The following is a 27,767-nucleotide window of genomic DNA, read 5'->3' as shown; positions in this document are numbered from 1 at the left end:
TTCAGTGTGAACAAACAAAGGCAGGGAAATAGGGAGCCTTCGCTGTGGCGATAATGCAGAGTCTCTGTGTGAAAAGGGCTATAGCCTGCACTGCCACTTTAAAGTGTCCTAAAGAAATGTGTAGATAATTATGGGAGGAATAATAAATTTTTCTACAAGTTAAATTCACTTTTGACTTGTTATCAAAACACATCAGTGAACATGCAGATACATACTTCATGGATATGTATTTTGTACCTGTTTAGGGCTGGGTGCTCTTGGCCAAAACATATCACTATCTATTTAATCGCAACCATGAGTGATGAAATGCCCTGTAGACTAAAGTCAGACATGAAATCACCGATGAATTTCTAAATTTGCACCATTGAATCACAACATCACATTAAAGATGGTTCTTTTTTTGGCACAGACTTCCACCAAATCATTAGCTATGACTCACATTGCATTGTTTACAATACATCACCCAAGGAAGTGCCACATAAAGTAATTCTTCCAATAAGCATATCCAACTAGTTCAGGGCTCTCAAACTCCCGGCTCCCGGGCCATTTGAGAAGTACCAGGGAGAAGAGAGGAAACAACAGCCACACAGCTACATAGAGGACTGTTGTCTCAACAAGGTCTTTTCCATAAAGCAAAGGACTCTCCTTATGCGGTGAGTGAATTAATTGCCAAAGAGGGAAGGGCCTTCACTGAAGGGCCGTTTCTGAAGGATTGCATGTTGCAAGTTGCTGATATTCTATGTTCAGAACAGAAGAGCTTATTAAACAACACAGTGGCAGAGCAGATTAACAAGTTTCACTGCGTACTCTGTGGTGCTTGATGACTGACATTGCACAGCTGAACATTTTCATCAGGGAAAGCAGGCATGACTCGACAGTTTCCAAGAGGACTCCCTCTATCCTTCCCAGAGCTGTCCAAAGTGTTGAGTCAGGTAATGTGCCTTTTTGGAGGCACATATCTGTGTGAGAAACTGTTCTTGACTATGAACTTTGATAAATGCAAGTACAGGTCCAGGCTCACTGATGCCCATGTTGAAGCTGTACTGAGGGTTTGTGACCTCAATCAGGGAAAATGTGGCTCAGCTGTGTGAGCAGAGGCGCTGCCAAGCATAGACATATATACATAGACGCCTCACTGAGCGGGTTGGCCTGTTGCTGCGATACGGCAGTGCGTCTGCCATATTGGATGTGGCAGATCTGCCCCGTGAATTGATACAAGTCAATGGAGTGAACTTTATAAAGTGCCCTTCTACACGAGTGTTTACAGCCATAGACATATATACATATGTTCTTCAATGTGCTTCCTTGTATATACAGCTGTATAGATATAAGTATGTATATATGTTCTTCAGTGTGCTTCCTTGTATATACAGCTGTATAGATATAAGTATGTATATATGTTCTTCAATGTGCTTCCTTGTACATACAGCTGTATAGATACAAGTATGTATATATGTTCTTCAATTTGCCATAAAAACGATTCATCAAAATCAGTTAAAAGTAAACGTCAGTGCTTTTTATTCCCACAGATGTCACATTTACATGTCAGGATGTGGTTATTATAGACACAGATTCAATATTATATAATATATATATATAATATATATAAACTGTCATTTATCATCACAGTAACAGCATTACATACATTGGCAGCTGTAAACACTCATAAAAACATTAGAAGAATACATACGTGGGTTTGGTGCCTACCTGTTTACTAAACATATAAGGAGTAGTTAACGTTTATAATCATCAGAGGACGTTACATACGTTGTTTTTGGTATCTGTCTGTTTCCCAGATATATTCAGAGTGGCCTTTTATTGTGGCCAGCCTAAGGCACACCTGTGCAATATTCATGCTGTCTAATCAGCATCTTGATATGCCACACCTGTGAGGTGGGATGGATTATCTCGGCAAAGGAGAAGTGCTCACTAACACAGATTTAGACACATTTGTGAACAATATTTGACAGAAATGGTTCTTTAGTGTATATAGAAAATGTTTTAGATCTTTGACTTCAGCTCATGAAAAATGGGAGCAAAAACAAAAGTGTTGCGTTTATATTTTTGTTCAGTGTATTAATAACAAACTGAGTCTGTTGTTACTCTAAATTATTCTATACATTTTAACATGACAACTCCCCTGTCCCAAATCTGAACTGCCAGCGCTCCAGTGCAGCAGCCAGCCCCTCATGGGGAGAGTCTCCAATAAAAATTGGCGCAGAAAGTAACATTTCATGTGATTAAAGCAGGGAAATCAGTAAATAGAATCTGAATCATATATTATCTGCTTTCTACAGCTGCTTTACACTATATGAAAAGCATAAAGCCTGTGCACGACTGATATGGTGTTAAATTCACTGCTGAATAATTGGAACATAATCTTTATCGAAATCAACTGTTGACATTTTTATGTAGCCTATGAAAGCAACATATTACACACAGGGTGCAGAACATACAGTCAATCTCTTTTTTGTCCTCTCTCTGGATAAATACAGCCTTCTTAGGTGTCACTTCAGGTGTGGCAACATGATGACATTGCCAACATCAGCTTCACTCAACCCTTCACCGATACACCACACCTGTGGCACACAAAGCCCAGAGGGGCAAGAGAAGAATTAAAAAATCTCATCTAAATTATTTCTCTCCTGTGTTTATAACTTGAGAACTGGTGGGGAAAAATTGCTCACATTGCAATAGTTACAAACATTATTACACATAATTACTTAATTCCTTTCCATCTGTGAAAACATGTGGAAAAGAAAATCCAGAGGAATAAAAACATTTCCATGTTTGATTTTATTTCAGCAGGATTTTCTTTTTCATGTGTGGAGGCTGAGTGATTTTTTTAAGGATAATTTGTTTTTTATGTGTGAAAAAGAGTGAAAAAATATTTCACTTTATTTTGATAGGCTATTTTTTTTTGTTTGTTTCTGTAATATTCATTTACTCCCCCATGTTCTAAATAGGACCAAAAGCATTCATGTTTTCTTCTAGGGGAGTTTTAATTTCTCCGTGCCAACTAAACACTAGATACATTGTGTTAGCAGCTTATGTAATATTACTGCCCTGTCTTTCTTTTGGCGAGGAATGTATTATAATTGGCACTAATCTGCCATCAGTGCTAGAGATGGACTGTGTATTATCAGCAGTCCCATTTACTAGCCTCATTCTGATACATGAGCCTTTTCATGTTACATCATAGTTTATGGTTTATAATAGATACTGTCAGTTGCAGCACAGAGTACAGTACTTTTCTGTTTTCTGTTTTCTGTTCAAAGTGCCATCATAGCACCAAGAGTAGTAGGTACCACGGGGCTCCAGCAGGGGATGCGTACAACTGTTGCGGGACAACTGCATTGTGGGAAACCTGGCTATATCCTTTCAGTCATTATATACTTGTTGCCCACCGTATTTAGATGATCTTTTAAATTTGTTACATTTTTTCAAATATTACTTTACTGCTTTTGCTGTTACCATTGTGTTAATTATTTTGTTCTATTGAAGCACTTTCTAACTTGAAGAGTATATAGTAAAGGTTTTTATCCATATTTACTCAGCAATAACTCATGAGAATATTCATTTATGAATTCTTTTTGTGGAATTTCGACTTGATCTTTATGTAATTATAAAATGTCTCATTCTTTCAGTCTGATATTATTTACTGTAGCTTTGTATGTCATCTTATTTTAATGTAAAAAAAAAAGCCACAACAACCTGCATGTTGAGTGGCTCGATGTATATGATTAAATGATTTTGTTTATTTACAGATACAATGGATTTCAAAGATTTGTAACTGACAGGAGTAGTCAATAGTGGTTTAGGCCTATATGTGACAATATGAACCTTTTGCACCGGACATCTTACAACACAATACCTTAAAAACTGATGACTGACTTGAGCCTGCCTCATCGGCACTGTACTTATAACATTTCATGCTAACATACCAAAAACTGCAGCCCAAAAGTGAAATGCTAAATATTAGCATGTTAGCATGCTAGAATTAACACTGGGCTTATAGCACTGAGAAAACATACAGCTCAGATGAACAAAGCTTTAAAGACAAATTGATTTCATCCCCACCTTAGACACCAAACTTTAGTTTCAGTAGTTGTAAGAATCTAAGGCTGGGTTGCACCAGATTAGATTAGCTCTTAAAAATTAAGCAGAGCTCTGTTGCACTATTCAAAATTCATCTCTGCCTAGTAAAGCAAAGTTTATTTATGTAGCCTAAACCAAAGTTAACCAAAGAGTTGAATCAATGTCTAGATGCTTCCCAAATTAAAATAAATACATAAATAATAACAAAGTATAATGCAGGGGGAAAATGTATTTCTTAATAGCTAGTTAGCTAAAAAATAGCTTAACTGTTAGTTACATAATTGTTTTAAGAGTCATGTTAATTTACTAGTGGTGAAAACCCAACATTTCCTGATTTTGTTGCTTCATGGCTTAAAAGCTTTTAAATGACAACATGACATGTGACTTTTATTGTGAAGAATTTATAGGTAATTAAACGTGCATTTTACCAAATTTGTGGAGCTTTGTTATGGCAGATTCTTGGATAATGCAGCAGGGAGAAAGAGCGTTTACAGCACTTTATCTGACTGCTAGTCACAGCCATAGAGCAGCCTGTTGCTTTTAAATTAAATAAGTGCTGTTTAGTTAAAGACACACCTTGAAGCAGATATCCTTGTTGTAATGGAGATAAAAATCCCAGCTGCACTGGACTAAGGTTGGCCAGACTAGCAGGTGAGTGAAACAGCTGCATCTCTTTCACTCCCCTGCTCAGTTCATTTAAAAAAAAGACAGCCATGTTAAAAGTTAAACCTCCTCAAATTTAAGTTTAGAGTTTTAAGCTAGTTTTAAAGTTTACAACATACATACATACATACATACATACGTACATATGTACATACATATGTACATACATACATATCTGAAAAGCAATGGAAAAAACAACAACTGTACTCTTCCATACTGGCTGAAGGGAAGACGTAATAATGGCTATATGTCAGGAAATATTAGTGCTAGCTGATGTTGTCAGTACAACTAAAAGATCGGGGGTGTCAGTGCCTACTGGAGTTATGAAAACTGCAAAAGTGGCTATATGTCAGGAAAAATTATGTTTATTAGTTATGAAAACTTAATGTACATAATGAATTGTATTGAATGTATTGTTGGCTTAGTTCATAGCACACTGTACTTTCCCAGCTGCGAGCCATTAAAAGTCAGGACGAATACATATTCAAGCAGGAGGCCACTGAAGGAAATAGAAAGGTAAAATTATGTAAAAAGTAAGCTGTAAAATTGCTCCTCTTTTGTTACGTGTTGTGGAGCTCTAAAGTAACTTTACACTACATCTTTTTATTTGTCAGTATATTCTTTTCTGTCCATGACTGAGGATGGGGGATGTGTTTCAATGTCTCTCCTCCCTGCAGTCTCTTTTAGTCTGTGACATTCAATCATAGAGGGAGTTTCCATCACAGGAAAGGTCCTATGGACAATAATAAATATACTGTGTAGGTGCAGCCCAAGCAATTTGTATGCTGTATATTTCCAGTCTGTCCTCTAAGTTGGAACAACAAAAATACAAACTGCATGAGCACAAACACACAGTTCTAGCAATGTCACTTATTTTTTCTCATCTTTTTCTTCCATTTTACTGGCAAAAAGTCCAGCAGCTCTTCAGTTAATATGGACAAACACAATCTGACTGTTTGGCACCAACGGAAGGTTCCAATCTTAGGTCAGTGTCCATCAGAGTGGGTCAGCAGTCTGGACATCACTGCTGTGTTTCCTTCTAGTCATACAGAGGACAACACTTCCTCTGATATCTCCCTCTCTCTTTCCTTCCTCTCAGCTCTCTCCACATCCATGACAGTGAAGAGAGGCTCCTGGGCTGTGACTGAGTCCTGCCGGTGCTTGGTAGCAGTGAAGGCCGTCTTGATGAAGGCATCAGAGTAACGTTTCTTCAGCTCTGGGTCCGGACAGAACAGGTATTCGTACAAGGCTGCAGCCAGAGCCCCACCCAGAGATGGACCCACCCAGTACACCTAACACACACACACACACACACACACACACACACACACACACACACACACACACACACACACACACACATGCGCGCGCACACACACACACACACACACACAGAACATTTAACATCATGCTGCACATATCAAAACTTGGACTTTGGACTTTTTAACAAGAGCGGTTGACAGTGAAAATATGTCTTTATTACAATCATTAACTTGATTATATAAATATCAGGGTTGTCAAGTGATTTAAAAAAAAAAAATCTAATTAATTACAAGCTTTGTGATTAATTAATCAAAATTAATCACATATGCTAATGTTTGCCGTAAGCATTTAAAAATATTTCAATGCAAATGGGTTTTGGTAGATGAGTGAGTCAATAAATAAATGGACATTCTAAACCAATATTATAATATTTTAAGCTTGAAGTTTCTTGCTGCATAAATTGAACAGGTGCTCCTGTCAACAGTTCCATCTGGGCGTTTTTTGAAGTACCACTACACTATGATTTTTTAAATTCATTTTTACATTTCCTGAGAATGTTGTACAGTTATGGACAAATAACTTAATTTTGTACTTAAACTTACAAAAGGTAAGCTGTCTAAAATGGAATGGACTACAGTACTTTAAAGTCATCCACTAAGCTTGGTTTCTGGTGTGATAATAAAAGCTCATGGTTGCATGTAGCTGTAACCTAAGCAAGGGGCCTACGTTGTAGTGAGCATGTATACATGTGTGCTGGCATGTCTGCATTGCTGACCATGGTGAGCAGATTGCCAACTGTACAGTACTTTCCCCTTAAAATACATTGACTCCTTCAGCTCACAGCTGTGGGCTAGAGAGAGCAGACAGGCAGAGTGTCTGCAGGGAGTCCTGCGGCTCCATGCAAATCCAGCTTGAGCAACTTGGTTTCAGCAAGCCAGCTCTCTCCACCCGGCTGTTCGTTGAGGAGCAGCCTGCCCTTCAGACATCCAGCCTGTCCACTCTCTCACTCTGGCAGTAAAGAGAGGCTTTGGAGGAGGTGTATAATCCAAGAAGAGCAACAGCTGGCCGGTCAGGAGGGACTGCAACAGTGGAAGCATGTGGTGTATTTACTGGGGAAACTACAGGTCAATCCCTGTTATTAGCACTGCCGGTAAGCACCGGAGGAGAAGCCAGAAAATGCGTGGCTTCCATGCTTCTGGGGAGGTGTATGTCAGGCTGCCCTATTGCATAGGGCAAGCACCTATGAAAAGGCTACATAGGTATGTCGCTGATTCAACAATTAAAACCACATCCCATTCTTTGTTTGAGAAAGAATGTTAACAGTTAGAAGCTCTGGCTGGGGTGGGGCTTTGGTCATCGGCCTCAATCATGTTTACAAAGCTACTGGTTAAGAGTGTGATGAATCTGCTTCATTTTATTCACATTATTTTTCCTATAATTTATTAATCAAAATGAACCTGTTATACTGACATCCCTCATATATATAATCATATATTAGGTGTATAACAGTACACAGAAGTCACAGTTCATTATTATATAACAATATTATTATATTATATTAATATTTCCATATATTTCTATTGTAATTTTTGTATTCTATATTGTTGTGTTGTGTATGTTTTTGACTATTGCAGTAATTAAGCTTAATTTTTCATGTACTAAACACCAAGGAAAATTCCTTCCTCTAAAAAAGAGTGGCAGTTATAACATCCATTATTGTACTGATATTTTGTTTTTGCACTATAGAATTTGTATTTATTGCTGGTTTCTTGTACCTTTGTAATAAATGGCAAAACATGAAAGGATTTTGTTGACAATAACTAAAATGAAACATTCCAACCTGCTGGAAAGGCTTTTGTGCCAGGTTTACTCAGTGATTGTATTACTCATTTTGATTGCTGTAGTTTAACCACGATGCAACACTAAGTGGAACTGGCATTAAAGCTATTTATGTAAATATTTGTATAAACCGTCACAGGGGAAATAATAACTTATCTCGGCGTTGAACATGTTTTAATCAAGAGTTATAAAGTGTCATAATCAACCAGAGGCCCTTGTTGCCTCCACAGCATGATATCATCTCTGTTTTAGCGAGACTGGAAACTGACAAAAGAAGGCAAACATTATTAACATAGCTATGTAATTATGAGGCCCAGCCAAAATTAACATGGCCTACCCAAAACTGAAATCCTGGTGCCGTGCCTGCAATGAATTTGAATCTGCTTTGTTATGGGGAAACACTGTTTAACTGAAGAGAAGGACCGCTGAGACCAGACAAACAGCTGATATTGAACAACTGTGCAGAAACTGCATGTTATAGAAACTTAACATCCAGTGACAATTTACCATCAAATAATCCTCCGGAGAATTAGCTGTAAGAACAGCATTGTGTGAAGTATATCCTGCACATATATATCCTGTGGTTGATAATGAAATATAATAAAAGCTTAGTTACCCAGTGGTTTTCCCAGCGCCATGTGACCACAGCTGGGCCAAAGGATCGGGCAGGGTTCATACTGGCTCCAGTGTAAGGAATCTGAGGGAACAATCACAACCAACATTATACGGCTGTCATGATCACAAGAAGCATGGAAAAAGAAAGACACTGAGACATTCAATGAATAGTAGAATTTAGTGGTTCTACTGTCAATTTTGATCATTTGTTTTTTTAATTTGTTTTTTCCATAACAAGTCCAATAGTGTTGTACAAATGCAATGATAGACAAGGGGACTGCTTTTCAAAATCTGGCACCTAAATTACCCACAATGCAACTTAGCCACTACATGACATCACTGGAGGTAATTTATCTCATTCATGCAGCTCCTCTTAAACCACAAATGGCTTTATACCACTTTTTTCACATATGCAGTAGAACTCCCCAAGGCCTGTAAATACACATTAATGTATTTTAGTATAGCCCTTGTAAATTGTCAATTGTTGCTGATTGTATCTACCCTCAATTTATATTACTTTGTAAACATGTTTTGTTTGGAATCTGAATATGACTTTCTTTTGGTTTTATCTAATTAATTTACTGTTATTCTAACAAAATGTTATTTTCATAAATCAAACTTTCCAAACAGAAAGCCAAACTGAGCTACTTGTCCATGTGTAACGATACACTCGCATCTATAGCTGATTTTATTTTAGTTTCTGTATACTTGCTCTTTTTGTTTCAATAAAGTTCAATAAAATACAACATTTATTTAAAAAGAAAATGCACATCACTGTTCCAAAAATGTGCATTTTAGTGTTTGATGTCTGATATCTTACCTCTATGGCGCAAAACAACTTTTTTGCGGTTAGAGAAAATGGTGGTTTGGGTTCAAATAACTACTTTGTTCTTGGTGAATGGAAGAACTGGCCTACTTGGTTAAGGAAAAGAACATGCTTGTGGAAAAGAAAAAAATCAACAGACTCCTGTGGTAAGATATAATATTTAACATTTCCATATTTAATTGTTAAACATGACGAGACCTTTAGTTGAGTTGTGTACTTACATTATTCTAAATGTTTCCAACCATGTTCAAACTCAGAGAAATCCAAATTATAATTAAGGCAACAGTGTGTATCAGTTCTTTGTACAATATAACTTCCAGGAGAGCGTCAGAGAGTGAGGAAAGAAGTCAGCGTATGAGACTAAATAAATAAGGTGATATTTATTGCAGGACTGGACTGCATTGTATTGTAGAGATGTTCCTGTTTTTCAAGTATTTCAGTATAAATTTCTCAAATTATTTACAAAAATGGCATCATTGAGAAAATCAAATATTCAAAATGTACATGGCAAGAGATGACATCACAAGTCTAACACCTATATGACCGCAGCATTTTGAGCCATTTGTGTCCCCTTTGTCTATCAGTTATTATCTATTTATATGTATGTATTTACAACAGCTGTTGTAACAGTGACAAGTGTTGTGTACTTACAGCAAAAAGATGACCAACACATACAGACACGCCAATAGCCAAAGCAGAGGAACCCTTCAAGTCATTACGTTTGTGGTCACAGGTAGCAAACACAGTGAAGACCAGTTGGAAGGTGATGAAGAGTTCTACAACCAAGCCATTTCCCACAGAGATGCTCGTATTAACCTGTGTTGGAAACACAATGGCAGCATAGAAATACATCATCAGATATTAATAGCCTTTAACACAGTGTATTAAGATATTATCTGAATACAATACATGCAGGACTTATAGCAATCTGACTGCACTGCAATCTATACACTTCACCCTAGAGACAGTCTGTGTGATTGGATTTCAGCCAGGTGTGAATGCAAAATGTGCTCTCTCTCTCTCTCTATCCTAAGAACAAAATCAAACCAACGAACTGAAAGGTCACCTAACACCTAACTAACTCGAAGGGATACTTTTACTTAAATTTGTACGAAAATTGATGTTGTAATAATCATAAAATAAGACATAGCATGTACATCATAAGAATTTTTTATGTACACTTATTATCAATATTATTATTGGTAGAAGAGTAATTCAAAAATAACTCTTAAGTTATTTCGATCTATAGATTTTAAGTAGTTTAGTGTGTTTGTGTGTGTGTGTGTGTGTGTGTGTGTGTGTATTGGAACTGTATAACATCAGCAGGACACTAAGAGCCTTAATCAAGAACTCAATGGGACTGTGGACGACAAATCTAGAGGCCATATACCATGGAGATGCTGTCCCCACTGCTTTTCTGCATACGCCTGAACCCCCTCAGCCAGATCATCACAAAGTGGCTACAGATACCGGTTTTGGAGCAGGGCAATCATCAGCCACCTCCTCTACATAGATGACATCAAGCTGTATGCCAGGAGTGAGCGAGACATCGACTCACTGATTCACATCACCAGGATCTACAGCAACGACATCAGAATGTCACTCGGACTAGATAAGTGTAGTTGGATGGTATCGAAGAGAGGGAAGATGAGCCGAACTGAAGGGGTTGAACTACCAGAAAGCAATATAGTAGATATGGACAAGCAAGAACTTTGGGTTTCCACAAGCAAATGGAAACCATGGGGACTACAGCAAAGCAGCCACAGTCAAATACCTAGAGAAAGGCAAATCCTGAAAAGTCAGCTGAATGGTAAGAACAAGGTCCAAGCAATCAATACCTACTGCCTGCCAGCCGTCAGATACATCTCTGGCATAACAAGCTGGCCAAAGGAGGAGATAGAGGCTGCAACTTCCAGATACAGACCGACAAACTGTTGATGGCTAACCAACGAGACAAAGTTTTGGTGGACAAACATCAGAAGAAGGCAGTGGTAATAGATGTAGCAATCCCGAGCAACGGCAACATCCGAAAGAACAAAGAACTCTTCTGTCCGGAAGAGTGCAGTCCTAGGAACAGCTTAGATACTGCACAGAACCCTCAAGCTCCCAGGCCTCTGGTAGAGGACCTGAGCTTGGATGAGGGAGGAAGAACACAAGACTGCCCACAGGGGTGAGTGGGTTTTTTTGTTTTTTTAATATACATTGCATATCATTTCCAGCGTAGCCTCGAGCTGTGCATGTACCAACTTTTTATTTGTTTAATGTTTTATTTTATTTTGGTTCTAGGTGAGTTCTTTTTGCGCCCCTCTTCTTTGGGACAGTTAGATTTTTTGTCTGTTACACCTGGTAGCAACTCCTAGCTAGACTGGTTAACAGAACCAAGGAGAAGTTAAAGATCCTGGGTGAAATCAGCAGGAACTACTGTGACTGCAGAGCGAGGGGTTAACTGACGGGCAAAGAAGAGGAGATATACTGTAAGCCATATTCCCCCTTCATCATCATGTAGAATGTGATATCTCTGGGTAATGACATGGACGAGGTAATGGTGGATTATCAGGGCCAGAGGGAATATCTGGAGTGCAGTGTAATGTATTTCACTGAGACTACACAGGGACATCCCTGTGTTTGGAGACTTGGAGCTGATGCAAAGCATGTGATGTCATCCACTCAGTCACAACTAACCAGAGACACAACACCCCATATTGTGAGTTCATTGCAGGGCTCATAGCTACATCACAGGATGCATCAACTTCTACTGTATGTGGACATATTTATTGAGCCTTGACTTTAACCTGTTTCCCCCAACATTGAGCCCTGGATTACCAGGGACATCAAGGCCCTCCTGCATGGAGCACAGAGATACCAACAACTGCAGCATTTTAGTTAGGAAGGCCAGTTCTGTGTTTGGAGGAAGAGTTAAGCTGGACTCTATGGAGGTGTAGACAGGAATAAGGATCATAATCATATACATAACTATCCTGTATTCATTACATTAAATATCAGTTACTATGACACCTTTTTCATTTTTTTGGCATTTTTTCTTGAATCTAACCGGGAATCTAAAGATCAGAGGGTGCCATAAACTGTACAGGTTGTGAAGCCCACTGAGGCATTGTGATTAGGGATATGACTGACTTGACTTGACTTTTCATCTTTTATTGCTGTAGTCATGTTATCAGGCTCTTTCCAGCATTTTCTAGTTTAAACAGGCAATAGTCAAGTTTTTGCTTTCGTGAAGCATTGTCAAGTAAATGTTGATGGCACAATGTAATAGCTATAGAAAAATGACACCACCTGTATTTAGATTCGTTCCCTATAAACCTTGCTTTTCCTATGCTATTTTGTTTGCCACTGTGCATGAAATCTCCCAGTTAACTGTAGGCTAACTTGTGATCCAGTTAGGTTGGCAGCATGGTACTATTTAAACTGTTTTCCCATCTTTATAGAATAAATGGATGAATGAACCGTTGTTTTTTTCCTGTTGTTGATGGTAGCTGTGACTTTGAGGAAAATGGAAAGCTATGAAGTTCTCTTTGCAACAGTGACCTGCAAGCCATTTTGGGAAAGGCTTTACCTACAGAGAGTATATTCAGTGCCAAATGCTTCCAGGATTATCTGTTGATATTTGATTGAAAACCAAATTCATTACAAGCGTTTCCTAGAGAGTAATTGCATCAATAGCTTACACTTTTGGAATAATAAAAGTAATTATATGTTAATTTTAGAAAATCAGACAGGCTCAGTCCAATTACCTTTTGAGAAAGAATAATAAGTAGGATAGGAAATACCAGATATCAGAGAGGAATGAATTAGGTAACAGCGCTACAGGGAAAAAAGCAGTGACAGTTAGTCATCGCTTTTTAAAAAATAGACTAACCGTGGTGACCCCCATGCCACCCCGAACAGAGGCTGGGGTGACCCCGAACAGAATGGCAGCCCCCACTATGGCTCCTACACACTGGGCCAGCAGGTAGAAGAGCGCTTTAGCCAGACTGAGCTTCTTGGTCACCACCATGGCCACTGTGACTGCCGGGTTGATATGAGCACCACTGATGTGCCCGAAGCACTGCACCATGGTGGCGAGACTCAGGCCAAAGCAGAGTGAGATGAGCACCAGATCAGGGGGGCGGGGATCCTCCTTAACAGCCTCCCAGTTGATGGTCGAACCGAGGCTGAGCAGGACGAAGAGCAGCATTGCGAAGAACTCACCACCCACACAGCGCCAGAACTCTTGAGTCCAGATACCCCTGAAGGCCGTCATGGCTTTTTCTTGGGAGCAACAAGATGGAGGCCAGAACTGACAGCGTGGTGTACGGCAGGGGAAGCAACAACTCCTGGAAGTGATGACAGAGAAGTCATAAATCAATAAGAAAGGAAAAATGGGAAAAACAAAGCAATAACACCGAAAGTTTGAAATAGGAGAAATGTGGGACTGGGACCAGAGTTAGCTGTAAGGGCTGTGCCTTATTGGCAACAAGTCCTTCGTATTTAACAACCAAATACATTGTCTGTAAATGCTCTTCAGAAGGAAACATCGCCAACAGCGCCTCTTGCAAGATAAACATAACTGGCATGGATTAGCAATAGCATGAATATTAGCAGGGATATTGATAGCTGTCACTCAAACAAAAGTTCTCCCTGTGTATCGAGGAGTTGCAGAGTTTATTCATGGTCAAACTGTAACCTGTACTGTACATTTACTGCCACTAGACAACTTCTCTGCTAAACTTCTCCCTCTGCTCTGGTTGTTAACACCAGTCTGCTCTGAAAGCAATGCCTGGAGTATCTCTCCTTCTCATGCTCAACAACTCACACACTGCGCAGTGCCCTGTTTCGGAGCCTCGCTGCTTTTATAACTCCTCTTGGAGGATGACGTATGACTCCCAGATTCTTCTATTGTGATATGTCATTATTCCATATAAGCAACAGCTTAAATTTAGTGACTTTAAGCACAAATTGAGTTATTGTTCAAGAAACATTTGGCAAACACTATGGCTCATTAACACTGCCAGGAAAGGAAATATGAAATATCATAGTAAAAAAACAATGTTGACTGTCAACAACTGTTAAACACTCAGTATGTCTTTTCGGCCATTGGAGGCCTATCAGTCAAAAGAAAAAAGGAAGTAGCATGGAATCATGGGAGTTGTTGTCTTCATTATAAAACAACCACCATTGCTGATAATAATCTGTCTGATGTGACAGAAATGCCCATGGATGAGGATATGTTTAAAGTTTTCTTAAAAATCCAAAGTCTGTTTTAAAAAACACCTGTAGTTGCACAGCAACAACAGGGATGTTAGAGGGGCCCCTACAACATCCGCCAAACATTCCAGTGGGTTGCCATAGTAGTGGTATCACTGAGCAACATTTAACTTTTACAACGGCTACTTCGGCTACTAACTACCTTGTAATGCTTATTTGATGGGTATGGCAAATCAGTCGTTGTCCCATAGTAGAGAGTTGGGCTACAACGTCGGAAGTGTCGTGATAGAATCGTGCATGTTTCAGGTGGAACATTGTTTTTCACATACACCGCAGCCGTCGCTTTAACCGTCGCTGCCAAAAGTACTAAATGGCTGTAGCTGGTACCTGAGCTGCTGTAGAGAGGGTATTCTCCTCCTGCTGGGACTTCATGTTACTAACAGTACTCTTTTTACACATACTACAAAACATGTAACCAACCTATGTTTCTGGAGACATTCAGCCAGTGGTGGTTATCAGTAAACTACACTGTCATTTCATAATTCTCATGAAGACAGAAAGCGTACATACATCTGAATTATTGCAGTAATTTAAAAAAAAGAAGGGAAAAAAGAAGCTGAATACTGCTTGTCTTGTTTGGTTAGAGAGTGACCATCGACAACACCAGTAATCTTAACTATCAATATTTTATATTGCAGTTCATGAGTTATATATAATACACTAAAGTAAGAGTCTGAAAAAAGTGCCCCTTTGTCTATTTATTAAATTGTGAATACAGTTTGGACAGTTTAGGATCATTTTTTATGAAATTTACAGCCAGTGGTGTACATTTTACACCCAGATGTAAAATTAAGTGCAATCAGTTTTCATGTAAACAACCAGTGAGTAAAAGTCTTCATTGTTCACTTATGTAATTAAACCATAGCTGGTGACCCAGGGAAAAATTTTCCCCTGATTTGTCCAATTCTCTATTCATTAGTGATTAGTAATTACGTTATTAATATTAATACTGTATGCACCACACAAGCAAATAAACAGAAACAACATGAACCTTAAAGTGACACATTAGACTGCCTAACATGGAGGCTTTAAATAAGAACCAAAATGATGTTTTTGTCTGTGACACACTTGCTCCTATCTGACTCATTTAAATGTAGATTATGGTGGTGTGTCTGTCCTTTGATTCAACTGGAAACAGTCATACCATCACTGGTCCAAGAATTTCTTACAATGATCTTGTGGTCCACTACTCACTTTTGTAGTGAATGCATGGGAACACAAACACGCTGCTTCTTTAAACTACAGTATGTTTAGTTCATTCCTGAACCTTTGCTGCATTTGCATTTTGTTCACATTTGTTCTATGTTTATTTCATAAATATATGAACACATACATACTTATGCTCTGTATAAAATTCAATTAAATAATATAATATAATTGGTGATTATAACATGGTTGTCATGGTAGCACAACAAGCACTAATAGCAGAAGAGTAAGTAGCAAGAATAGAAATAACAGCAGATGTAGCAGCAGTAACAACAGTACAAGAGGTCAGGTAACCTAAGTCTTTGTTATGAGTTCAGGCCACATCCAAAAGGCCATGTAACCATAAAGTCGATAAATATCCAAATAATCATGGGTGTTATGATATAATCCACACTAACTGTTACTTACTGTACGCCTCAATCAAAATGAAGCATTTCATATCACTGACACATTTTGTTTGTGCTTAAATCTAAAGCAACCATGGTCAAACATTACAGATATCTAACTATAGATTCACCTTCATTCTCCACAGAATGTATGACAGCAACATGGGAAAAGACAAAGCCAAAAGTAAGTCTGTTCCTTTTGCGGATCCCTGTGGTGAACTGCAGCTCCTTATGTTAAAAACCACGATTTTTTCCTCATCATATTTATTTTTACTGTTCCAAAGTTTTATTTTTAGGCCTAAGGAGTTGTTGGCAGCAGCAGTAGCACTCATAGTTAGTAAGAACAGAGGGAGCAGATAGCAGCAGCAGTGTCAGGATCAGGATCATAACAGCTGCATTAGAGGTGACTGGCGACTAGTTTACTAGGTGAACTGCTTTGTCTTTTCCTGGCTGTCTCGAAGGTCCACCGATGTGTGATAATATGACTCTTCAGTCATCCACAGTTCGAAACAGCAATGATGCTAATTGTACTGAAGAAAAAATAAATGAGTGTGAGCCACCATGCTGCTGTCATTCATCTAATACAAGCCTATTCGTTACAGCTGTCAATTAGAAAAACAGAAAAGAAGAAGCGGCTCGTCGCTGCTGTGCTGCAGCCTCTGCTCTAATGTGTCCCAGCTCCTGTGCGTCTTTACGCGTGTACTCACCTCAGGCGCACCACAGCCCCGCTCTCCGTCATGACTCCAGCCTGGCTGATGCGTCTGCCTTTTATAGCGGGCGTGTGAGTGCCTGCCTGCGCTCTGTTGCAGGCTGGTTTATCCTGGATAGGACCAGATGCGGACAGAAGCAGCAAATAAAAATGAAATAACCGTTGACTAATGGATTTTAAAAATAAAATGATAGTGTGATTATTAGTTGGTAATCAGACAATAATAATTATAATTATAATAACTATATTTGTATAGCACCTTTCCAAGAACAATGTTTAAAGAGTGCTTTGCATGAAAAAAACCCAGCAACAAGTTTATAACAGACCAACAATCAAAAGAGTCAATTAACATTGCATTGAGAGATCTAACATCAATGTCGCACTTTATTTTAGAGTACACTAATAAGACGTAATAAGACGTACTTTTTTGTGAAAACAAAGAAAGAATTAGAAAAAATAAGGTCTTTATTAGACAGTAAACATTGACAGTTATATCCTCAGTAATCTAATAAAACGTAATAATCCATAATTAAAAATAACATGTTCTATTTATATTATTTTACATCCTCATACTCTTAAATACCTAAATCATGCTGTAATTAGAAACTGCATGTAATGCATTATATGACATAATACATACTATACCGAATTATACTCAAACTAGAAACCAAATAGAAGATCGTCATACACTATTGCATACAATTTCAAAAGATCATGCAATAAGAAATCAAATGCAATGCCATATCAGACCCTAAAGATGATGCAGAGGATGATGCATTTATTTGGGCTTTATCTAACATAGTGTCACCTTATTACAGAGTCTGTTGTGCTTATAACAACCTTTTCAGACCCTTAGAAGACATTCTTAGAGGTTAATTAGCAACACATTACAAGGAAATCGTACTATAAATATAAGATTGGGAAACAAAGAAATAAGCGTAGACTTCTTTATGTTCTTCAGATCTGAAACTGTTTCCCCCAAATATTAGTTTTTTGTGTGATGATAACCTGCTCATGACCTCATAACCACAACCCTCTTGGAGTAATGCAGTCCATGATCTTTTCACACAGAAGTAATTGTGTAACTTCTTGTTCACCAGCAGCATTTAGTTTTATGGAATTTATCATTTATCAGTTATCAGAATTATTGTTTTATTATTTTGAGTTTTTTGCTGTTTTACATGTGTTTTCCTGTGGAGTTGTAAATATTTTCGCAAAGGTCGAGGGACGCATGTTGCAAATAAGCTCAGGCAATAATGTTGTCGTGAGTGGCACCGGTCTATGCTATAAAGTTTAAAAATAAACAGTCAATGAATAAAGAAATGACTATATCAGATATGTTAAGTTTGGGTTGTCAAGCTGACTTCTGGAAATTGAAGCCCAGACAAATCTGTGAGAAGTCAGCAGGTCACCCATTGTAAAATGATGCTTAATGTTAGCCAGAACACTGATTGTTTTGGGACTGGGTGAATGCCTCTGACTTGTGTACACCAGCACATACAGTCATATTTGGATTCATCACAAATACTATAACTGAAAGAGCTGCATTAAAGCCCTGTCCCAGTTCACTGGTGTAACTTGATTAAGAAGTCAACTGTGCAGTTCATAACAGCCAATAGGCAGCTCTCAGAGGAATATTTGATTGGCTCAGAGTTTGCTTTAAAAACCAACAATCAAATGTGAGACTAAAGTGGTGCATCCCATCCCCAACATGACGCCCACATGTGTGATAATATAACTTAATTTATTCAGACAGATTCCTGCTGCAGCACTTTAACAGAGTTTACAGACTAATCAGGAGATCAGGAGGATCATGTAGTGAAATTTATCAACATTTGCAATGGATGTATCATTAGAAAAAGACTAAACCCTTAAAAATATGATAGGGATATAAAATTGATAAACACATAGGCCATCGGTAATTAAAAGGAAAAAAATCATAGTTTCCTGGTTTAACAGACAGTGTATACTAAATACTGACAGCTACTGTAGATCATCTCGCCTCTGAATCATGAAGAATGTTGTGATGAGTCCAGAAGCTTAAAGAAACAGTTAAGCCAAAAATGAAAATACACTCTTTATCTACTACGCTGATGGAAAGTCAGGTGAAGTTTCATAGTAGATGAAAAAAAAAAAAAAAAAACCCTGAAAAAAAAGGACATAAAACAGCTCCATACAGTCTCCGGAAGCCCCAAGATCCCAAACTGAGTAACAAAGATGTTATTTACACCATTCTTAAAGCGAAATCTTCACTGTGGCTACTAAGCTTAAAGCATTACTGGCACCCTCTTTTCAAATCAATTTGGTATTATGGGGCCTCCAGAGACTTTGATTACACCGGATGCCATTTTATGTTTTTTTTGTTGTTTTGTTTTGTTGTTGTTGAGACAAGTCCCCATCTACTGCAGATGTATGAGACAATGCTGCAACACTGCTTTGCTGATAAGCTCCAGAAATGTTTTGTGTAGAATGAAACTTCACCCGACAATTTAGATAATGACTGAATTTTCCTTGTTGGGTGAACTGTTTCTTTAAGAAAATTATGCAATCATTTTTTTCCAGCTAGAATTTTTTTCCCTTCATAAGTACTGGGAAATGAATCCATGCTTTTGTGTATCCATGCTTGATTATTGTAATATATTTGCTGTTTTTCTCCTAAAATGTGGTTTGTTCTCCTAAAAGTTTGTTCTTCCACTTCATCCAATTCAACTGAAATAAAACTGTTATATTCCTTGCCTTTCTAAATGTTATTTCTGTTTATAAATTCTAGTTTGTTTATCTTGTGTTTGTTGCAATCCTTCTTGTTTGATACTTTTATTGTGAAAATCTTTGCAGCATTTGTTCTGAAAAGTGCTATAAAGCCAATGAGAGCTGGCCAACCCATCATACAGAACACAGTCTGGAGTCTGAAAGTGCTTGAAAAACAGCAGAAAGCATCCGGTCTGAAGAGCATGTACACATTACCAGAAGATTACAAACCACTAAACACAACAGATTGTATGCCAGCAAGCCTGCTCTGCGTGTTGTCACTATTATTGTTTGCAAGAGGAGCCTCAGCGCCCCAAATCTCTCTGGATAAATACCTACACACTGCTGAGACACAAAGCAGCTAGTGTTTATGCTTCTTCATGCAAGCTGACAGAGTAGCCCTACCGCTGTTACATCATACACAAAGCTCATCCTATCTGTTATGTAAGTGTTACACAATATCAGTTTACACACATACAGTACTGGCAGAAATGTGTGAGCGAGTTGATTAGAACAAAAAGTAATTAAAAAAGGGAATAAATGCAAAACTTGGGACAATGGGGCCACTGTCCAAAACAAAGAGTTGGGTTATGTAAGCTGTCTAGTTACAGACCAATTGTTTTCTATTTTAATCATTTATCAGAAAACAGAAGCACCGCGCTTTTCTTCAGCTGGTTTAATGACCCAAATCTATTTTAAAAGTTAAGGATCTAAACCTAGCAGTTGAGTAGATATAAAGTTATCAGATTTTAATCCAAATGTAATGGGAAAGGTCTGCGTGGGAGTTCTGTTCTGTCAAATATCTTACTTATTACTGTAACTGTATTTTACTGATGAGATATAGAAAAAAACCTTGCATACTGCCATGTACCACTTCTCGTGACTAATACATAAATACTTTAAACATTTTAATAAACCTTTTTGGAACTTCACAGCAAAACAGGTCTGCATTGTTCTCCGCAATGAGTACTGAAGTAGATGGGGTCTTGCTTTTAAACATAAAAAAAGCAACCAAAGTAAACCATGAAATGGTTCCATACAGCTTGTTCACCGTATACCAAGTCCCAGGAAGCTTGGATATCCCAAATTTATATCAAAAGGCGTTGTTTACACCCTTTTTAAAGCTGAAATCTTCACTGTAGCTGACTATGAAAAACTTCACCCAAGTTTCGGCATAGAGTTGAGTAGATATTGACTGAATTTTCAGTTTTAATTGAACTTTCCCTTTAACATGCACCTACTTGCACCTGTGTTACTGACCAAGTCTCCCTTTTAGGGGGGTGGTCTTGTGGGTAACCTGTGTATGTGACAGAGTCTTGCGGGTTTGTTCATGCTATTATGGTAAGTTACTTAAGTCAACCATGATGTGTGTAGATAGGCTCAGTTTGCACCGTTCTACTGAATGGCTGTATGTTGTTATGCTGCCACAGAAGAGAAATTAAAAGCCTCTGTTTCAGAGCTGTAGTTACACATTACAAGTAACAATCAAGTTAATCACAAAATCTGGCTTCGATGGTATCATTAGTGTTACAAACAACAACTGTGTATGTATTGATAGAATGATTTTAGAATATTATAGAATGTTTTGTTTTCTTTAGTGATTTTTTTCTTTTCTTTTCTTTTCTTTTCTTTTCTTTTCTTTTCTTTTCTTTTCTTTTCTTTTCTTTTCTTTTCTTTTCTTTTCTTCTGTTCTTTTTGTTTTTGTTTTGTTTTTTGCCTGCAGCAACAAAATGTTACCAACAGAAACACTGGAACCTTCCCAGTACCTGCGGGCTGTAGCAGTAACTACCCACAACAGCCAAAACTCTGCAGGGAGCATAATAACATTTGGAAATACAGGACAAAAAGGAAAACTAAACACAAGGAGGAATGTTTCGTTTCAGATTTGATAAACAAGTCAGTCACTTTGCATCCCCATATTTTGACTCTTTAGAGATGGTTATCTGTATTTTGGGCTAACCTGTCCCAGCCCTCAGGCTGATCCAGGGGGAGCTAGCTCAGTTGCTTGTAGAATAGCCTGTGTCTTGTGGTTATTCATGTTGTTTGCACTTGCAGCAAAGATGATGTGAGAAGCCATGCATGCTGATAAGATACAGGTCAGTGGACAACAAAGACAGATTCAAAGCAGCTCCGCCTGACGGTGCCCACAAGCCACAGCAACATGCTGTATGTGGGGGAATCATGGTAGTTATTCAATGCCTTGAACAAGTGCTCACACTAGGATGGTAAGTTTTACAGTTGACTGGTCCAACTCTCGCTCAATGGCTGATGCATGATGATTGGTGGTCAATAATTCACTACTTTACCATGAACATTGGATTATTTACTTAGTTTAACAGTTCATTGATTCTTCAGTTACTTTGGGAGACTAGTGGCTTGTATGAAATCAAGTTTATTTTCACTCTTATCACACTCATCTGTCCTCACCAAACCAGGACATGTTAAATGTAAGTAGTGGTGAATAGTATCTTCTAAGAGCAGTAAGCAAAAAAATATTTTTGGATCTGTTGGTTAAATTTCAGGTTAAAACATCTGGTGAAAGGCTGAAACCACAAGAGTGGAGACAATCACAGCAATCACATCATTTTGTCCCTGTTGTGTAACTTACAAACCACTAAAGACACACAAGACAATTGTGCCAATATTCCGCCTCACAGTTTGTGTGAAAGTTACAGAGGCAGAATGAGGGGACAGCTTCGTTCTGCCTGATTTGCCAGCGGAGGTAGTAACAGAGGCGAGACGACGTCTGTGTGATGTTGAGCAAAAAAATTTAACTCACAACGTCTTTGTCGCCTTTCACTATTGTGTTGTTGTAGTTACTGTCTCTGGACCCAAAAAAATCACAAAATTTAATGAGGAAAAGTTACAGCAACAGTTAGCCCTCCAGACTGAGTCTTCAGTGAACGTACCCCGGAAAATAGCATCCCCCTCCGGAAGTGAGTGCCAGACAGGGTCTGCGATTTAATGATGGTGATAATGTGATGTAATTAAGAGCAAAAGGCTTATCTTTGTCACTTTCAGTGCATGGTGTGTCTGGATCTCAATCACAACACTTTATAAGAGCATCCATATGATGATAAAAGCCGGTGGATACATTTCTAGATTTACAGGTGGAAACCAGGGGAAAACACATAAAAACTACACAGATCTCAAAGTTGTGATGTGCACCGTCACTTCTTTTGGTTTCGCAATGCCGGCATGCTGTATGAAATGACACACTGGAGCGGATTTATGCCGGCCCTGCTCGGTTCAGTGTGAAAATACAAAGGGGGTGTAAAGGCTAGCCCCTGTTGCTGCGGTCATGCGGAATCGCTGAACTATATCCTGTGTCTCCTCGGAGCACAAAGAAGAGCTTTGGGACAGCCTGCAAGATGGGGGAGAGGTACAACTTCCGGTTCAAGCTAGGATCAAGGAAATCGATAAGTCATGACTGTTTTCACTATAATGAAAACATGATGGTCAGTATTGTGTCTTTACCCACTCCAACTGGTACACTTTAGATAAGTTCACTGGGAACAACTTCACTCGTTGTTTTTGTGGCAACATGATTACAGACTAGCTCCAATAGGAGCAGTTGCAGCTGTTTATTATGCGAAATAAAGAATCCAACTCTTTTACAGAGAAAATGTCAAAGGGAATCAAATTTGTTTGTAAAACTCATCAGTGTTACTGAACAGCTGTTGAACCAACATAATGGAGTAATGCCTACGAGCTAGTTCAGGCAGGCAACTCAAGCTGCACTGATATACACATGACATGCCCCACTCTCTGCACTCATCTACCAAATGCACTCTGTCAATTTGGGGATCTATTTAAACTGCAAAAATCACCCATCTCTCCCTCGGTCAATACCACCACTGCCCTGCGTCAGTATTGCGCCGACTGGGAGGGGGGGTGACAAACCATGTGTTTGTCACCTTCCACTATCCACTACGGTCAGCCCTCCTGACCGAGACTTCAGTGAACTTTCCCCCAGAAAACAGCATCCCTCCCCGCGAGTGAGAGTCAGACAGCGTCCTGTTTACTGACGGTGATTATGTAATTATGTAATTTAGGTTCTCAACCTGGATTAATAAACTTATTACTAATATGGTCAGTATCAACATGTTTGCAATGCCAAATATGATAATAAACAACATTTTCTGATACAGTAATGTCAACAGAAAATGTATCCAGCTGTTATTATGTTTCTTTCAATACTTTTGTATTGCAACATAGTTTTATATAAAGGTATCTTCTTATAGACATGATTCATGGTCCTCCCCCAGCTGCATGTCGCAGTGTCCTTGAGCAAGATACTGAAGGTGAGGTCATACAAGCTAGATCTGCCACTGGAACAAAGGCAATGAGGATGAGCAAGATGTAAATGAAGAGAAGATTCAGCAGAGGTCTGCAGATGGTGAGGGCTTCGACAGAAGACTGTTTTGAAGTATCAGGGCTTTCTTCTTTATCTGTTTGTAATTTAGATTTTTTTTTTTGCCCCTAGAATTCCACCTGGATTTCCTCCTGTCTGGCTCAAATGTAAAACGGCATGCAACCCTGCCAACATCTGGCTGATGTGTGTCTTTTTTCTTGTTGGCTGGTGAATATATGAAATGTATTAGGTCCATCATATGGATTTGGTGCTGAAAAGTAAAGGGGTTATAGTAGGGCAAGGGTATCAAACTCCCAGCCCAAGGGAAACAGACAGTGTTCTGTTTAATGAAGATTAGGAAACTACTGATTTTTCACCATCTCCAATTCTCCAACCTCACCGGCAACCTCGGATGAGTTCCAACATTCAGACAGCAGCAGGGCCTGGCCAGGAGAGCTACTGTGAATACATACCTAATTAGCATTACCGTGGACCTTTTTGTTCACTTAATGGGCCATCGTCCAACAGGTCTTCCGGCCCCCACAAGGTGCATTGTCACACTAAGAGCCTTTGTAACACTACAAATTTGGTGTTGTGTTATCTTTCTTTTGAAAAACCATTCCTCTGTGGTGAGTTTGAATAGCAGGTACAGTAGAGATGTGAAAATACAGACAAAAACATTAATTATAACTGTGTGCGCGGCTGACTAATCTAACAAGGCACTGAATAAAGAAGGCTACGCTGGGAGGAGCCGGGGATCAAACCTCCAGTGCTGCTGCGACCTGTGGACAAGTGACTGTACAGGGCCGTCCACACCAGTAACTAGGCTATAACAATAACAATGTAAACAGCAGCACCAAGAACGTGCTGCTCAACTGTGTCAGCACCTTAGGAAATGAATATTGATGGATAGGTATTGATTACCTTAAAATTGTGTTAACAAAACATGTAGGGCCTATTGAAACACATCAATTAGTTGCTATAATAATGACAGAAATAGAAAATAAAGAAATTGACAAAATGTATAGCAACAATCACAGTATTGTATCAAAATCATAGTATCCCAAATTATCCCAAAGAATGATTCATTCTAATGTATCAAAATATTTCTATTCACATTTCATCAGCCCATAACGTTATGTTAGCCCCATCATCTGAAGAACAATAACCCATTAAATTTCAATTTGGCGTATTTAACCAAAGCTTGTCAAAATTAGAAAAATAATACAGCAGTCACTTACGTCCTGAACCAATTGGGTCTCATATTGCTTTTGTTGTCTACATTTTGATTTACTATATTGTACCGAAAACTCCCTTACCTTAAATTTTAAAATACTCCCATCTGTTGCTACAGCTACATATACTCCTATCGTTTATAATTTTCTTTATTAACATACTCCTCATATATTATTAACTCTGCATTAAACTTCCAATAGTCTTTTTTGTATTTAGTTCTAAATTCTGGTTTTAATGTAAGATGTATTACCAGTGGATAGGTTCACCTCAGGACCTTAGCTCTCCCTACTGCTTCGGGGGAGCGATGACGAAGGGGATTCATCTAATAGTGCACAACTAATGCAATTAGTAGGCTAAAGTCAATCACATCACGAATTGCTGGTTTGGATTGTAATTGGTTCAAGGACTACCTGTCTCATAGACAACAATGTGTGACTGTAGGAAATGATCGTTCCGTGTTTTTGCCATTGTCTAAAGGGGTTCTGCAAGGTTCAATACTGGGTCCTGTCTTATTCACAATCTATATTAACTATATTACATCCTCTATAACAAACTGTAATGCCCATCTTAATGCTGATGATACAGTCCAGTGCTAAAACTGCACATAAAGCCATGACAATTTTCTAGCAAGCTTTTGACAAACTGCAAGATTCTCTATTTAACCTGAAATTAGTCCTCAATGCGAACAAAACCAAATTCATGATATTCTCAAGAGCCAGAGATATCACAGACATTGGTCTACATGTTACCACTCTAACAGGACACAGTGTTGAAAGGGTTTCTGAATACAGATATTTGGGTATCTGGTTGGATCAGAAACTTACATTTAAATTTCATATTAACACACTTGTTAGCAAGCTAAGACAAAGAATTGGTTATTTATACAGAAACAGAACTACTTTCTCCATGTTCTGTAGGAAACGGTTTACTGACGCTGTCTTTTTATCTGTCCTGGATTACGGTGATGTTATCTATAGACATGCCTCTGTCTCCACTCTTACTCCACTAGACTGGGTTTATCACTCCACCCTCAGATTCATTACTGGTGACTGTTATTCCACTCATCATTGTCTTCTATATGAAAAAGTTGGATGGGCACCTTTAACAGTAAGACGTGATAGCCATTGGTTTCTGTTTGTGTTTATAGCCTTGAAGGGCAACATGCCACCATATATCAGCTCTTTATTAAGCTGCTCACACAGAGTCACAATTCAATATGCTCTAGTGATTGTATAATGCTCCAAGTTCCCCGGTTAACACTCAATTTGGGAGAACTGCTTTCAGTTTCAGTGCTCCATACACTTGGAACATTTTACAATGTACATTTAAACTTGATACAGTTATATCTAAAGGTCAGTTTAAGACTTAGATTAAGACTTAGAACTACTCAGCATTTGAATGTAACTGTTTTTAACTACATGCTGTCCTGGATGGTTGTCTGCTATTTATCTTATATGCACCTCTGTTTTATTTGTGTTCTGTCATGTTCGTTTGCTGCAGTTTCTTATCATTTTTCAAGCTCTTTTTTCTGTTTTATTTGAGATTTTGCGCAGTGAAGTAGATTAAGCTGTATTTCAGTGAAAAAAGATTTTTCAAGCAGGATTTCTACCAAGGAATGTTGAAAGTCGGATAAATATTATGCCGGATTCTTGCAGAGTGGTGCACATAGAACAATCTACTGCTCAACATCAACAAAACCAAGGAGCTGATTGTTGATTTGAGAAAAAAGGAGGCAAAGACCACACACCCCTGTCTACATCAGTGGAGCTGAGGTTGAGCAGGTGATATGCCGTGAAAATCATCCCACATCACCACCCTGGTTAAGAAAGCACAGAAAGGCTCTACTTCCTACAGAAACTTAGGAAGGCTAAATTCTGGAGCAAGATTTTGGTCAAGTTTTACAGAGGAGCAATAGAAAGCATCCTGACTGGAAACATCACAAACTGGCATGGTTCATCACAGCCCAGGACAGGAAGGCTCCACAGCAGGTGATTAAAACCACCAGAACATCACTGGTACCCATCTAGGATACTAAAAGACAACACCCACCCCAGCCAGTCTGTTCACCCTGCTGCCATGTGGCAAAAGATACATATGTATCCGCTGCCATACAACCAGACTACGGAGTGCTGTGAGAATCCTCAGTTTATCCTCCACACTCCACTCTAAAAAATGGTTTATTTTTCTGTGATGTAGCATAAGGGGACTCTTTGCAACCTTGATGTTGTAAAATGATAAATAAATGAACCTGGAACCTTGAAGTATCAAGAATAATCAAGTATCAGGAAATGGAAATACTTTAATACAAGCATTTCAAAATTGTACTTAAGTACAGTACTTGACTAAATATTCAGAGTTTAGAGTCATTGACATTGGGCTATATAAATAAAACTGACTTGACTTAAATTGCCACTTCAAATGTTGCCTCATACACTACTGCCCTCCTCAGACATTGACCTATACTAAATGTACAATATCAAACCACAAGAGAACTGATTTATTTGTCCATTGACTCACAGATAAATACTTGAGAGGAAAAAAAGTTGTGTGTAACTTTTT

General features: G+C 38.5%; 1 protein-coding gene across 1 annotated transcript; it reads right to left on the bottom strand.

Annotated features, from left to right (window-relative positions):
• Window positions 1–5,804: 5,804 nt before the first annotated feature.
• LOC141004879 (aquaporin-4-like) lies at window positions 5,805–13,565 on the bottom strand. Its single transcript, XM_073476570.1, has 4 exons — window positions 13,182–13,565; window positions 9,956–10,120; window positions 8,480–8,560; window positions 5,805–6,053 (listed from the first exon to the last, which is right to left on the bottom strand). Exons 1-4 carry the CDS (start codon window positions 13,563–13,565, stop codon window positions 5,805–5,807), a joined length of 879 nt encoding a protein of 292 aa, XP_073332671.1.
• Between the last annotated feature and the right edge of the window lie 14,202 nt (window positions 13,566–27,767).

Source organism: Pagrus major, chromosome 11 (assembly GCF_040436345.1).
Source record: "Pagrus major chromosome 11, Pma_NU_1.0".
In the NCBI taxonomy this organism is placed as follows: Eukaryota; Metazoa; Chordata; class Actinopteri; order Spariformes; family Sparidae; genus Pagrus; species Pagrus major.
Note: the sequence above shows the minus strand (reverse complement) of the source record. Positions and strands in the feature narration are given on the sequence as shown.